At 40.8% G+C, this 16,338-nt stretch overlaps 1 protein-coding gene across 2 annotated transcripts; it reads right to left on the bottom strand.

The window, feature by feature from the left end:
• Positions 1–1,692: 1,692 nt before the first annotated feature.
• On the bottom strand, positions 1,693–16,168 carry LOC308482906 (uncharacterized protein C16orf46 homolog). Of its 2 annotated transcripts, none has more exons than XM_081016403.1 (4): positions 15,907–16,168; positions 12,486–12,731; positions 6,315–7,424; positions 1,693–2,474 (listed from the first exon to the last, which is right to left on the bottom strand). In XM_081016403.1, the coding sequence occupies exons 2-4, from the start codon at positions 12,693–12,695 to the stop codon at positions 1,779–1,781; spliced, it is 2,016 nt and encodes a 671-aa protein (XP_080872529.1). In that variant the 5' UTR covers positions 12,696–12,731; positions 15,907–16,168; the 3' UTR covers positions 1,693–1,778. The 2 variants fall into 2 exon arrangements, with proteins under 2 accessions (XP_080872529.1, XP_080872530.1); XM_081016404.1 differs by having other exon boundaries at positions 6,756–7,424.
• Between the last annotated feature and the right edge of the window lie 170 nt (positions 16,169–16,338).

Below are 16,338 nucleotides of genomic sequence, written 5' to 3'. Positions count from 1 at the left end.
GACCCAAATTGCTGTTTGCTCCAAGTGCTGAGGAGCGGGTTTTCACTAGGGGAAAGCAGCAGGGCAAGAGGAAGTGTGGATAAGCCCTGTGTTTCAAAGCGCCATTTATTAAAGGACAAACACCAAACCCATGAAGGTTCTTAGAGGTCATGTAAAAGGAAAAGGCTGCTCATTTTAATGTGTGGTTATCATACCTCTTAGAACTAAGCCTCCAAATAATTATAAGATTTTGCTGCCATGCTAAGAGAATAATTATAGTTTGAAGGCTGTACTTGATGTATCCTAACTTAATTGGTGATTTTTTAAAAAAAAAAGTTTGTGTACTATATTAGGCCATGTTTACTGTAAAGGAAAATTCCACATTATAAGAATATTATTTTTAAAGTCTATAAAATGCAGTAGGCATTGAGCAGGGAGGGCTTTTTACTCATCAGTAGGAAGGAAGCTCTTCGGCATCTCAGGTAGGCACACCTGGCACAACTATACTGCCACACAATAGACCTATGTTTGGGGTGAGGAGGGAAATAATTATTCCACTATAAGCTTTTTAAAAAACAAACAAACACAGGAGTTGGGGAATAACTCTTCTAACTGAAGAATCACGAAGGATTAATAGAATTATATTTTCATAACCAGCCAGATTTCTAATGCTAAGGCTCCCTATTCTCGGCAAATTAGTTTTAGGATATAAGCTGACATTCAAAATACCATTGTCCCAGTGTTGCAAAAAAAGTATTTTGGATTGTGCTTGATTGCAATTCTAATCTGCAACCTTACAGCACTAATATTCAGTGCCCTGTCTGCAGTCTTAATATATTGCATTTTTATTTAATTATAATAATATATTGTAACATCCAAATTTGCAATATTTAAAACACAGCAAATTCACTGGTTCCCTCCATAAACCTGTGAAAACTACCTGTAAATAGGTTTCTTTCTCCCCCAAACCCTAAATGCTGAATTGTGTTGGACTCAAAATATTGTCCCTTATTATTGTACTGCAGCAATTCCTATGTCCCATGATTTGGTCCTGGTTTTCCAAATTTTTTGAGGAAATTGGGAGGGTTGGCACAATTGTAACTGATGTGCTGTATCAATCAAAACTAATCAAGGCATCCTTGCTTTACAAAACTGGCATCCATTGTTGTAAGATTGGCTTCATGGTTCCTTGACCTGCTGCAGAGACAGTAATTTCAGTATCCCTGTAACATTTGGGTCTTGCAAAAAGCTTTCATTCATAGGGAATGGAGGGATTTCCTTCTGGTGGCAGCTGTTCTTATCCTGGGGCCAGAGGAGTGTGCTCTGGAGGGCTTCTCAATGGGATGAGCTTCTCTGGCTGTTTGTGCTACCACTCAAAGGGGCAGTTGGGAAGGCCAGGTGTGCCAAGTGAAAACCACCCATGGTGCTTTGGGGCTCCAGATATTGGGAGAAAGAATAACCACCTTAATATATAGTCATTCTCAATTATAGCAACCTACTAGAACCAAAATAGCCTCAGAAACCAAGAGTACCCCTTAAATCCCAGCTCTTTGGCCTCACTGGTTTAAAATTAGTCAACACCAATTAATTGAGATGATCAGTCCTGCTGAATTAAAGCAATTGCCCTTGCTACTATCACAATTTTACAAGGGCAGCACAAACCATGCAGGTGTTCGTATTGCATTTAGAATAGCAATGATTTGGAATGGAAAATAGCTTGAATGTAATCTTAATTCAGTGCAAAGGAAAAAGTCAAACAGCTTTGAAGCGAGACAAAATAGCTGAGTACCATGGACAAGTCAAAGGGCGATACATGATTTTTGTATTTGCTTTTTCACCGTATTATTCATACCAACTTTTTTTTCACTCTTCTGCTTTACTTTTTTAATTACGTGGCTATAGGAGACTGCGTCCGTGCTGTCCTCTTCCTCAGTTCTCTTGACTGCCGTTGCTTCATGCTTTGAAGGAGGCTCCAGATGCAAATTGATTACATTGCCTTCGTCTGGTCTGAAAACCAAAAATGCATTTAAGGTTATACAGCTCAAGCTGTTAGGAGGATTGCCGTGGATTACTCTGGGCAGACCAATCTCATTATATTTCAGGATGTCAGGTTCTGTCTGCCGTTGTGAGTACTTGATTTCATATTCCTTTATTGGCAAGCTCCTTTTTTCACCTAGGAATGTTTGGATAGAATCTAATTTCCCTCTCTTTCTGTCTCCCTCGGCATGGGCTGTCATCATTGGGACATAGTTGTATGGTTTGATGCACGAAACTTCAATCTTTTTGTTGCTTGAAACTGGTTCTCCTTCAGTAAATTTGCTGTCTGTTTTTTGTCTCTCTCTTGCCAACTGTGTTACCCAGGCCATGTTTTTCTTATTAGCAGGCACCATATTCTGGTGCGAGATGCTTGAGACTGTTTTGGTTACTCTTGGTTTCTTGGTCTCTTTTTGGATCTTACAGCATGTGAAAGGAGTAGCTCTCCCCCAGCCTTGTTCCTGGAAGGAAAGAAGGGAGGGGAAAAGATGGTGCCTTTAAATTCAGAGTCTTGCAGCCACACCAAAAACGTGAATCTTTCACTTTCACAAAAAACACTTAATATAATGAATTTCACCAAACCTCTATACAAAACTTGTAGTGAATTTTGGCCAAATTCTTCTTAAACTTTTCAATGTCATGTTAGGTAACTTTTCCATGCTCTCTAGGACTTGCATTTGAAAAATGAGAATTTTCCACTAAATATTATATTGGATATGTCCTGCTGGTGATGATTTATTGAACCAAGTTAGTAATGAAATCCTATAAAAAGACCCAATGTCAGCCCTCTGGGGGCCACTTGCCAAAGTGGCGAAAGTGTAAAAGCAGGTTTAGTCCTTTTTTAAAAGGATACATCGGCGTGGGAGTCCCGGGAGAATCACCCAAAAATATTCTGGTATAACAGAATCACAGTAGGGTGTCCACAGAACTAGTCAAGTTTTTTTAAATGGATATAAATTCAGGAGGGTCTTGGGGTGCATTTGCGGGGGGTGGGGAGGAATCAAATGATTATTTGTATCTAAAGAAGGCTCTATATTTTTAAAGCTAAATGATTATTAAATTCTGCTGTAGTCTCACATTCTTTGTGATGTACATTATCCATGCTGTTATCCCCCTATTTTTCCACATTTGATATAATGGTGATTTAAAAAAAAAACCCTCAAGTGTTTAAAAGAAAATCAATAGTATGATTTTTTTTAAAAAAAAACCCCACAATTTTTTAAAAAAGAATGAAATCACAGCTAAATTCCACACTGTTATCATTGACAAAGTCCACAGAACTAAGAAAAAAACTGTTAAATATATATGCTATTTTAAAAGCTAGTTAGCAATACACACTTGTGTTAGTATGTAATGCTACACACATTTACTTACGTATGTAATCCTATATACACTTATTTTGGAGCATGCACCATTGAGTATTGGATTGCGGCATCTGTTCTCTTTGTGCAGGGCAGAAAAGGGGAGTTAAAACAAAGGGCATGACCCAACCAACGCTAAGAAACTTTTAAAGTCCCTACTTATTTTCAGTTAGCGTTCTGAACATGCTTAAATCTTTCCTACTGAAATCAGTGGAATATGCAGCCTGGCCCTGGACATAGCTACCCAGAAGTGGGCCCCACTGTGTTCAAGGAGGGGAACTGGAGTCCAGCTGTCTCCGGAGGGCCACAGCCTTCCCCCCACACCACACCCTCGACTAAGTAATACAAAATTCATACTTTGTTCATTGTAATGCCAAATTGCTTTTTGAAGCTTTCCTAACTGCAGCATCAGGAAGCATGACTTGTAAGTACTATCAAGCATAGCTTTTCAGTTCACTAACTTGGTTTAGCTGGTAAGTAACAAGATCAATCATTTTAGATTTGCTGAAAAGTAGCTGCTATTTATTTTGGTTCACTCATCAATGGAATCATTAGAAAAGCAACTTCAAGTTTATTTATGCTCACAAAGAATTAAAATTTATTGACATTTTTATTCTGCTTGTAATTTTGAAAAAATGAAAACACATATTAATTGGTCCTTAAGTATGACATGTTATTTTCTGTAAAGCCATTATTTCACAAGGTACAAGTCTACATAGGTGAAGACTGACAACCATTTAACTACATATCTGTATTTTGTATGAGAGGTAAAACTTTCATCCACTTGGCCTAACAGGATCACACAGGTAACTGACTCAGCAAGTGGTTACAGCTATAGCATGGCTAAGCAACCACTTTGTAAACGACTGCTTGTATCCATCCATTATCCAAAACTTTGCTTAAGCCCTGTTTTGTTTTGTTTTAAACTGGAGCACAGAGTTTCACAATTCTTAGCAGTAAATGTGATGTGCAATGAGGGTAGCAGGAAGCCCTTCAACAGTGTTCAGTAAAACCAGCATTTCTACAGAAGTGGTAGTAGGAGCAAGAGGAAGGGTTAAGTCTAGCAGCCAACCCAAGAAAAGGCAGTTCAAATTAACAGTTTATAATGGTTCAAGCAATTTTGTCTCCTATAATGGGTGTGGTGAGGAATCGACACCATTTAATTGGTCATTCACCTCAAAAATCTTTGCTCTACACTTGTAGAAACAGGTGTGGTTTCTTAAATATATTGCATGTTTGTTACAACATTTCTGTCAGTCACTGTTTTAATCCCTTTTTTGTAGGCACTGATGAATCCTGAAAAAATGGTCATGCTATTGAACACTTTTGCTTTAAATAATTTCATGCCTGTTTTAAGAACAAGAAAGGAAGTTCATTTTTTCAACTAGCCTACTGTGTTCTTGCATGAGGTTTATGCACATGAATTCCTGATGAGAGCCTTTGCTACCATTACCAAAACCAAAAGGAAAAGGCCACTCAGCTCTCAGACTTTTTTTTGCATAAGAACTCAAAATATTTAGTTCAAGGACTACGATCAGTTTATGTGCAAACTTGTTTGTTTGAAACTAAAAAGAATTTGGCAAGATTTTATAATAAAACTAATTGAACAAGTTTCTGTACAGTTGATCAAATATAAGTGGATTCCATGAATCATGGGTGAGTGACATTGGGACTCTTGCAATTGGATATCCAGAAATGTCATTACCTTCCTGCTACTCCAAATGCATCAGATAAGGTGTAGGATAATTATGGCAGATGTTGACAGGAAAATCTCTTGGATTGAAATACTGAGGAACATGCTGTCACTGTGCATACAGAAAAGTATTTTATTGAAGCTATCTAGATTATAAAGCAATGTGAGTTACCTAATTTTGCAGAGGGGGACAAGTCCTAGCTAACATAAACAAATCAAGAAGTATATACAGTCAATTCTAAACACACAAATATAACTAAATATTAACTTTGCTTCCTTAGTCTTATCTACACATTGTTTGAACATTAAACATAAAAGAAAACTTTAAAAATAAACTTTTTACAACATCTAAAAACAGCTAAGGCTTTGCACAAATTGGAGGGCGCTTGAAAATAGTACATCATTGTGGCAGAGACTACGCAGACAATTTTTGGTACTTTTCTAGGTTCCATATGGTGAAGCACTTGGTCTAGGCCTGTACAACTGTACAACTCATTGAGATAAATATAGCTCATGAGCAACTTAGTCTGGCCTGACAGATATTTGACAGCCTTCTATTGCCATCCTTGACAGAGAGCAAAAACAGGCATTGTGGCTATGTATGGCTCAATGACTTCCAAATTGTACGGGCTTAATTTAGGCAAAATCTGATCCCTTGCCCATCTGTTCTGAGTTTGGTGCAGTAGTTCAAGTATTCCTTGAGAAGACAAACTACACAGGTCATGGTGCTTCTGTAGTGGTCCTTCCCAAGCAAAAGGACTAATAAGAACAAAACAGACCGAAGTAGCTTGCATTTACCATACATACAGTAGGGATTGGAAGTACTGAAACACTATGCCCAATTTTCTAAATAAGAACTAGCTAGGAGTACTTTTAAAGACAAAAAGTTTTCAGCAAACTGGGGGCATCATCCAGGCAATGCACATTAAGGCTCATCTCTGAGAGCCTGAGTCTACACTGTAGACTCTATTAGGTCAACTAAACATATTTAAGGATCTACTGAAACCATTATCATATTGTAAGAGGTAATCAATTGGTATTTTAATTTTGTACAGAAATGAGTGGCAGTCAAAATAGCACCTATGCAAATTAACAAATCTGCCCAGTCTGCTTTACAATGACTTTTCAGTATTTTTTCTCATTATACAGAGTGCTCCAAACAAATCCATGAATAGCCCAACAAGAAACTACAATTTAAAAAGTCAGGTCAGCCTAAAGGGCAATGCAGCTATTGCAACACGGCTGACCGTTAAGGAAGGGAATAGTCCAGAAAGCAGAGGGATCTCCTGTGTTTTTGACTCATTTCCTTGTTTGGTTCCAGTGTGACTCCTGCTTCTGGTGCAAGGGTCTTGCATCTCATTAGCTTTGTTGATTCGCGCTCCTTTTGTATGCAGAAAATGCATGCTGTTGAGATGATTGTGTCTTCGCAGTGCAATTGAATTAGACATGGTTGCCATTTTTGTATCTGGTGCAAATGCACAATGCCAGTAGCAACGATCTGGGTTTCTTGAGATGAATGAAGTCTTGGAAAGCCTTGAGTCAAAAGAGGCTATTTCATGCATTTTTATTTGCTCCTTCACTGCATTATACATTGTGTCTATTCTTTTTTCACTCTTTTGCTCTTTGGTTTTAAAAACCTGACCACAGCAACTTGTCTCGGAAATAGCATGGAATGATTTTTCACTTGCCTGGGAAGTAACAGTCTTGCTTTTCTTTGCTGAAGGATCCAGGGTGGTTTTGAGAGTTGCATCTTTCAGAGGTGGTAGTACTAATGATGGCTTAACAGTAGCAGTTTCAGTGCCAACATGATTACATATGGGAGGCTCGTAGCCTTTTGTGTCTTTGTATTTCACAGTTTCTAGAGTTTTGGGTTTTCCTGTAGTCAGTATACTATACTCCTTTATTGGCACTGTTCTCTTTTCTCCTTGGAAGAGAGGACTCTCTTTCATTAGAAAAAATCTCCTTTCACTTAAAGTAGCTTGAGCATCCTTTAAGGACACTTTTTTCTTTTCTCCTTGGGATGTCTGACCAGTATATATTTTGCCATAACAGTTTTCCTTTTTAGAGTCTTCTGTTGCTGAATAGTCTATGGTTGCACTCTGTAAAAGCAGAGTCTGTTGTTTTTCTGGAATACGATCTGTGGCAGCACATGTACTTAATTTGAAATCAGTTTTCAATGGTTCTGTACCCTTGGGGTCTTGTTCCAAACTTTTGTCAATAACTTGATTCAGATCTAAGCAGTAAAGGCATCCACTGACAGACTGGCATCCACTGACAGACTCACTTGTCTTTGCTTTTCTAGCTTTCTTCTGTAGCTGAAGATAAGCAAATGGGGCTGTTTTGCCCCAGCCTTGGACCTGAGAGCAAAATGATGTGAATATAAGTTAGTATTTTAAGCAGCGGAGCAACTAGATTTACTGGTAATCTCTTGCTAATTTTAACTGTGGACCAATATGCAGGAAAAGATATTATCTGCTCAAAAAAAAGTGTAATTGAAATGAGGTTCCTAGACCATTTTAAAATAGTGCCCCATTATCAAGAAAGTCAGATAAGACTGTTGAGCAAACCTTAAATGAGTCATAGTTTAGTACTGAACAAGAAGGTCCAGCACAAGTCAACTCCCGACTTTTGTTTCATACCAGTCTACTTAAATAACAAAGCTGTGCATATCATATTACGGCTAATTTTTAGTCTCAAATGGGAGGACCAAAAGCTATTATTCATGTTCTTAATGCTTTCTTTAGAGCTCTTCACTAACACAGCATTCCTACCAATGGGACAGCAGAAGGCAGAGGATTTGAATAACTCAAAGACATTTTACTGGGCACATGGTAGCAAAACAAAGAGGTGGAAAGAGTGGTGCTCTTTTTTATTTGTCCTTTCTAAGTGCTTGCCTTCTAAGTTTTTATTATTTCTTTCCTAATGTTTCCAGTAGAAAGGAAAATACATATGTCAGTTCCAAGGCTGACATTTATTTATCTCAATTTATTTATTGGGCAGGGATGGAGTCAGGGATATGGAAAGGATTTAGATCCAAACCAACCCCTTTCTTTGCTCCAACCAACATTTGAACTCTGACATTGGTAAGACAAATGGCCACAGTGACTTCCACAGTGGCTGGAAGAGGCCTTATGAGGTTCTCCACCCTCAACTTGGAGATTTGAAACATCCAATGGCCCCCTGGCACACCCTCCTAGGGACAATGGGATTCTAGCCTCAGTACTGAATTTATTTTTTTAAGTAATAGAAAGTATAAAATATTTTATAGAAGAAAGGAAGAGACTTGCTTTTTTTAAAAGCAGACAATGGGCTAAAGCAATTATCTGTACTTCAATGCTCCACAGACACACTATACTATACTATACTATACTATACTATACTATACTATACTATACTATACTTCAGTGCACAACTGGAGGTGCTTTACCTCTAGAAAACACAAGTTGCTTTTCTCCAGAACAGCCCCATTGCCAGTAGTAGGAAGTCAGCTGTGAAGGCTGCGTAATCTCACCCTGGCACAACAAGTGTTCTGATCAATCCTTTCAGGGTTTTTTTAAAAAATAGTGAATATTATATCTACCATGAACTTCTCAGAGCACCTTACAGTAAACTCACAAGTTATTTTCAATTCAGTTTTAAGGACAAGTCCTCCTAAGGCAGTGTACCATCACATTTAAACCAGTATCATAAAACCACACCACAATTAATATAAACAAAAACAGAATAGAGCACATGAAACAAAAGCCAGCAACACCATCCCCAAAAAGTTGCACACAACAACCAAAAAACCTCTTTAAGGCCCATTTAAAACTCTGAAGCAGGAGGCCAATTAAGTTCTTATGGGAGGGAGATCCAAAGATGCAGGACTATCACTGAAAAGGCCCTGTACTTGGTGTCCAGAAATCTGATTGGTCTACCTGTAAAGACAGTCATAACTAGAAAGAACTTCACCCAAAGCAAAAAAAGTCTGAATAATCTGTGCCACGCAAAACACTGAAGTATGGTGGCATTGCTAGCATGGAGTCCTATGTACCATACAAGAGCCAAAATAGGTACCATCACAGCAGCCAGGCTGAGCTCTTGTAAACAAACCCTTAGGTTATGTTAGCTTTGCTTCTTGGAACACTTATGGTTCTGAAAGCTGCCACCTACTACTCTGTCAGCATAAATGCCTTCCACAGTAACTTCTCCAGTGGTGCCTGTTATGAGCCCGAGGATTACAAGAGGGAAAGCTGGATCATGCACTCCTGACTATGTGAAAGTGTTCTTCAAGGACAGCTTTGCTGTTTGGTCAATAATTCCTGGTCTACTGGAGTAATGTAAACTACATCCTCATGCCCATGACAGACAACCACTGCAGAGTAGCCTACTGCCACATTCCTGATTATGACAAAACCAGACCACACTATGGCAAACTCCTTCAGAGATGATCCAGTCCAATTTTTTTGCTCTGAATCAGGATGCATTATCTCCTAACTAGAATCTTAGTTAATAGAACTGAATTTTTATTGTTTTGAAATTGTTATACTTGCTCTGCTACATTGTAAGCTGTTTTAAAAATGTCTTTTGCCTCGAAAAGTAGGATATAAAACAGGCAAAGGACACCCAGAGAAGGGTCTCTGAAGAGAATCTCAGCATTCAGGCAGCTAGTTGTGGCTTCTCAGTTGTCTTCTAAGGCATCCCTTTCCATCTGAGTCTGGATAGGTCAGTTGATTAGAGCATGATAATGCCAAGGTTTCAGGTTCGATCCCCTTATGGGACAGCTGCATATTCCTGCTTTGTAAGGGGTTGGACTAGATGATCCTCAGGGTCCCTTCCAACACTACAATTCTATGATTCTATGAGGACATTGCATTAGCTTAACATAAGAGAGTCATCAAGAGGAGGGGTGAAAACTGGCATAGCAGCTGAAACTGGCAGAAAGTGCTTCATGCAACATCTCACTTGGGCATCCAGATATAAGAACAGATCTAAACAAATCTCCAAGCTCTGCACTTAATTCTTCAAGGAAATGCAAAACCACCCAAAATAGACTCAACGTATCAAGCTAAACCACTTATAAACCAATTATAATCAGTACCTCCATCTTGTCTGGATTGAGCTTCAGTTAGTTAGCATGCATCCAGTTCATGCAACCCAGCCAGATGGACAGGGTATAAATAATAAAATTATTATTATTATTATTATTATTATTATTATTACTCATTTCAGACATCAGTTCATCTTATCCACCAGCACTTCTGAATTTTACAAGAAAATGTCAGCAGCATACGGATGGCACCTTACTCCAGGATCCCAAAGGACCTCAGGATTTTCAAACAGAAGAGATTCTAAACAGCATAAGAGACAAAATAAATCCCTGCATAATACATTAGTGATAATCTCTCAGCACCACATTCTGAAAATGGATCTCCACATAGGAACTGAAGCACAATGTCCCAGGAAATATACACCAGAATAATATCATAACTGATGGTAACAAAACCTGCTGAGAAATTTAGGAAAAATAGCAGGGTTGCAATCAGGGTTGTGATAATTACCTGCTAGATAACTTTTATTCACAAATGAGAAATTAGCAACCAATAGATGGAACAGCCTGCAGGTTAAGAGAAGGTACATATCTGCTTCCTTCGAGGTGGCTCGGATTGCTCCCTCTCACAAGAAAGCATCACTAGACCTTGCTGGTCATTCTCTTCCCCCAACACTTGCAAGGTTTTATAAACTAGGAAATGCAAAGCATGTATACAAGGAAAAGATGGACTCTGGATGAAGCCACTGGCATGATTGCAGCCCTAAAAATAAGTACCATGTGGACATAACCACAGGGCTTCTTAATTAGATACAGAAATCAGGACACAAAGCAGAGCTCAAAAAATGTAGTAAACATGAGCCTAAAAATAGAGTAACAATGGCATGGCAGTAGGAAGAAAAGCTTTGACATTTGCTTCACAATCCAAAATACAAGAAAACTGTAAAAGTAATTACACAATTAACTGCAGTCATATGAAGACTTACGTACTTGGGCATAAGCCCCAGTAAATGCAGGCTGACTTCTTTCCATGCAAAGCACCAGCAGCACATCTTTAAAATGACATATAATGGGAAAGTGTAGAGTACCCTGAGCAAAGAATTAAATTATTGCTACATATACTAACCTGAACCAAATCACAAATACTATCATTATAATAATTTCATCAAAAGCATTGTCTAATTTAAGGATTATCTTTTATGTAAATTTTGGAACCCAACACCACTGATTTTAGTCTGGACAGGGTGAAATTATTAATACCTATAATTTATTTTTATTAATTCCTTTGTAAATAGATCAACAAGATTCTTGCCATTCCTTAAAGATTAACACGTTTATCAAGGCATAGGTTTTTATGGATTAAAGCTTGGTCTATCTCCCAGATGTTTTTATCACGCTAAATGGACTTAACGTGTCACAAGAGTTTTGTTTTTAAATATTTTCTTTAAAATAATTTTATCTCACATTTGAGTATATAAACTTTCTAAGCAGCTAAGAAAGTTTAAGAACTACAATACAAACCATAAGAATGTCAACAAACGTACCCAGCAGCAAAGGAAGTGTTAAAACAATTAAAAATTCAGGAGAATACAGTTGTATCAACCTCATTCTAAAGGCTAAGAGTAGGTGCTAGTCAATTTGTCCCTGGAGAAAATCTTCCAAAACCAGGATACTACTATCTGATTGCCACCCACTTTCCATCTGAAAGTGGAAGCACCCAAAGCAAGGCCCCTGATGAATGTCTTAAAAATCAAGCAGGTTCATATAAGAGCAGTCAAGCTTTCAGATACTCTGGTCCGAAGCTATATGAGACTTTATATGTTAAAACCTGTCACAACCAGTATCTTGGAAAATCCTTGGAACCAAATTAGAAGCCACAGAAAATTGGCAAGCCACATTCCAAGTGGCTTGTTCCAGTCAACAGTTTGGTTGCCATATTCTGAAGTAATTGAAGATAACAAATAGTTTCCAAAGGCCTCTCCAAGTCCACTAGAGTAGTCAGACTTGGATTTTCCGCAGCATATATGGACAAGGCAAAGCTAACTCTGTCTAGGCAGGGCCATAGGTAGTATTGCAACTTAAGGTGAGGGAAGGTGCATGCATCCACAGCTGCAACATTTATATTGAAAAAATTCAGCAAGAGAGACCTGCATAACTAAAGACTTCTGCAACGGTATCACCTGATGGATTTGAAACGAAGGATATAATTCTTATATTCATCAGAATGCACATTTGAACACAAGATGCTTCAACTGATACTACATTTGAACCAGCCCCTAGGAGACAAGTGGTGCCCATTTATAAACGACACTATATTATAGCAGATTCTTTTCAATGGATAATTTGTGACTGAGAGTATAAATGTTCACAACATAAAATTCTTACTCACAGCTTCCTCCCATCCTGTTCCATTAGTACAATCCAAGGACCTTTCCTCTTGTTCATTTATGCTGTTACTGATGCTTAGAAGGGAGTAAATCTGATTCCTCTCCCGCCTCTCATTTGGGTAGGTGCAGCGCAATTCTGTTTCCACAATTCTTGTATTTCCAGCGACTCTTTCAGACTCTGTTTCATTTTGCTTCTGTTCAGAGGAAGTCATTACACTTGCTGACTCTGTAGGTTACACGCGCTCTGCCTGTGTTTTAAGGATTTTTTAAAACAAAATAATAATACTGCAGTTAGACAATTTATTTTATAATAGCATGAATGAAACAAAATTGGTATGTTTCTTTTTTTACTGATCAGCTGTTGCTGGGTGATAACAAATAATTTTACCTCTAAAATCCTTTAACAGAATACAAGGACATGCTTTTTTACCCCGTCTTACAAAAGTCCTGCTGACTCAGGAACTGCATAGCAGCTCTGGATCACAGCACCTACATTATTTCTAGACTTGTATGATAAAGAAGGGATTGAATAAAATTTTGTTTTGAGATTGGAGCTATGATGGTAAGCATTCCTTATTCCTATCTCACCCCTTCTAGGAGCAGGTATTATACCTCTCAACCCAGGGCTAATTTCTCAACTCTGCAGCCAAGCTGAATGATGCCCAGGGAAAATCAATCCTGCCCAGCCTCCACTCCTGAAAAGTTTTCCAAATCTAAGTCAGGGGACACTCAGATTTCTTTTTGGAGCCCTTGGAATTCATCTAGCCAAGAGCCAAATATCCACTCCTTGTTCTCCAAGCCCCAAACTCACAAATTACTCAGTAGTGAAAACCAGGTGCCAGATTTAGACAAAAGCCTACCATAAGAAGCCACAGCAATAGATAAAGACAAATACTTTATTAAGAGACCACAAGACTAAAATAGAATCCTTTTCATACTAAAAATTACAATTTAAGAAACAAAAAAACTTTTGGGAATTCAGGTACAGACCAAAAAGAACAGCATTAGCTTGCCTCACCCTACCACCAACCCCGTAGTCACAGATCCCACCAGCAAGCTACATCCAGGTCGTTGCAACACAATCCTTCATCTGAATGGGCCCCCCCCCAAATAAATCAAAGGCTACTTTTTAATACCAAAAAGCCTGGTTACAAGGCAGATTTTTGCCAATCACAGCCTAGGGCCTAGTTTTCCCAACAATAGATAACGTACATACTGGAAAACTATCCAGCTGCTACTACAAAGTTCATTTTTGCACCATTTCTACGACCTTGAGCAGGGGTCAGCAAGGCTTACCGGGCATGTGTCGGATCACTCCTGTGGAGATCCTCCGTGGGCCAGGCCGGTGCAATGCAAGAAATCATGTCTGTGCATGCCTGTGGTGCCAGAAATCGCTTCTGCACATGCCAAGAGGCCGAAAATCACGCCTGCGCAGACGCTATTTCCGGCATCTGCGCATGCGCAGAAGCGATTTCCGGAGCCATGGAAGAGAGTCCCCGCACCGCGTCGGTTTAGCACAGCGCGCAGGGACTTGCCAAGTGGCCGGCTCGTGGGCCTGTTAAACAGCCTTTGTGGGCCGCTTCCGGCCCATGGGCCTTAGGTTGCCGACCTTGAGCAATCTGGCAGCAAGCTCTCCACACTGGTGGCACATTATACTAATTAACTGGGACCTTTCCCTCAGAAAGACTACACCCAGTAGCCCAAGATGCTTCAAATAGATCAAAGAAATGGGGGTTTATTTACAGATATCATCCCTATACAGTGGTACCTCGGAAGTAAAACAGAATCTGTTCTGAAAGTCCGTTCAACTTCCAAAACGCTCAGAAACCAAGGCGTGGCTTCCGATTGGCTGCAGGAAGCTTCTGCAGCCAATCAGAAGCCGTGGAAGCCCCTTCGGATATTCGGGTTCCAAAGAACATTCACAAACCAGAACACTCACTTCCGTGTTTGCGGAGTTTGGGAGCCAAAACGTTCAACTCACAAGGCGTTTGGGATCCAAGCTACGACTGTATTACTTTGTCCCCATCTTCCAAAAAAATCCTGTGGTTTGATGTGGGTGTAAGTTGGGTGTGTGGATGTTAATGCTCCAGCCCACTGCCAAGACTGGACTAGCCACACAAACTGGCACAAGTTCCCCGAGTATCGCCCATCAGCTACATGTGCCCCTGAGGAACAGTAAGGTTGTCCACCCCTGCCTTAGAATGAAAGCAGACATCAGTTCTAAAGTGTGATGGAAACCTGTTTCCTAAAGTCCAGTGAAAAGACTGCATTGCTAGGCATTTGTCTTCAATGAAGAGAAGAGCATTAAAATTTTCACCACCTTACATAATGCTTGGGTCTGCAAAGTGTTTTATTAGTTTTGGGGATGTTTTGCCTGGATTGGACAGGGAGCAGGGTCTGAGCACTGACAGTTCTTATGTGAAATGGGTAGCTTGTGGTGCCCATGAGAGTTTCTTCCATTTCCAAATATACTCAGGCCCAAAAACGTTGAGTACCCTGCAGTATAATGAATTGCTGTCTTCACCCTTAGCTTCACCTGTCTTTCCCTACTTCCCCCTTACGTTCTTCCTTCTCATAATTTAATACCATTTCATATTCTTTTAGAAGACTATTCCTCCCTCAGTTACACTGCTGTTCAGAAAACAAGCTAAGTGTTCTCACAGCAACCATGCCCCTCATTTCAGAACATGCTGACATGTCCCAGTAACTGCAGGAGGGTGGAAGGCAGTGACTGTGCACAGTCAGGGGCACCCTTGTCTTAAAGCACCAGTTACCTATGGGAAGACATTGGGGCTGGTCAGGAGCACCCTTCTTTTTAAAAATCCCAGTTGTGTATGGCTAGCCCAGTGTTTCCCAAACTTGGATCTCCAGCTGTTTTTGGACTACAACTCCCACCATCCCTAGCTTGCAGAAACAGTGGTCAGGGATGATGAGAACTGCAGTTCAAAAACAGCTGGAGACCCGAATTTGGGAAACACTGGGCTAGCCCAACCTTTCTCAACCTTAGGTCCACAGATGTTGTACTACAACTCCCCTCATCCTTGCCCATTGGTCTTGCTGGCTAAGAATGCTGGGTGTTGTAGTCCAACAACATCTGTGGACCCAAGGTTGAGAAAGGTTGGGCTGGACCAGTGTTTTCCAAACTTGGGTCTCCAGCTGTTTTTGAACTACAATCCCCATCATCCCTGACCACTGGTCCTGCTAGCTAGGGATGCTGGGAGTTGTAGTCCAAAGACAGATGGTGACCTAAGTTTGGGAAACACTCGGGGCAGAGTAAGAGTTCCAGTTACTTTGTGGGAGCGCTCTGCACGCGCTCAGAGGTGCCTCGCCTCGCCTTGCTTTCCCTCACTGTCCCCGTGGCGTGGCTCCAGTGTCGGCCCGGGTCCTCCGCCCGTTCCCCTCCTCTGGCCCCCTCGGACTCACCCCATAATAAGGCCTCCTTTTGGCGTTCCTCGTGCCCCTTCCTCCTCCCCCCGCAAGTCTTGTGACCCGCCTCAGCAGCCTCCTCCTCCGCCGCCTGCCAGTCCCCCACGCGGGACCCAGAGAGGGAAGGAGGGGAACACGGCGACGAGGGCACACCGACGGACGGACCAGGGGGTTGAGCGGCGGCGCTGGCGCTGCTCCGGGAGGTGGGTGGGGCTCCGCTGCGCTCACAGTCCCCTCGCCGCCCCGCGCCTCTGTCGCCGTCACCGCCCGCCCCCTCCCGCCTCAAAGCCGTTGCCCCGGGTGACGGGAGCGGTCGTTGTGAGGGAGGGGAGGAAGGCGCGGCGCGAGGGAGGGAAAGGGGCGGGGCCAAGGGGAGGCGGCGATTGTTTAGGAAGGCAGGCCTGAGGGGGAGAAGCAGCGAACAAGGGC

The sequence above is a fragment of the Podarcis pityusensis genome (genome assembly GCF_964106645.2).
Source record: "Podarcis pityusensis genome assembly, chromosome: 8".
Classification (NCBI taxonomy): Eukaryota; Metazoa; Chordata; class Lepidosauria; order Squamata; family Lacertidae; genus Podarcis; species Podarcis pityusensis.
This window is presented reverse-complemented; position numbering and strand designations above follow the sequence as displayed.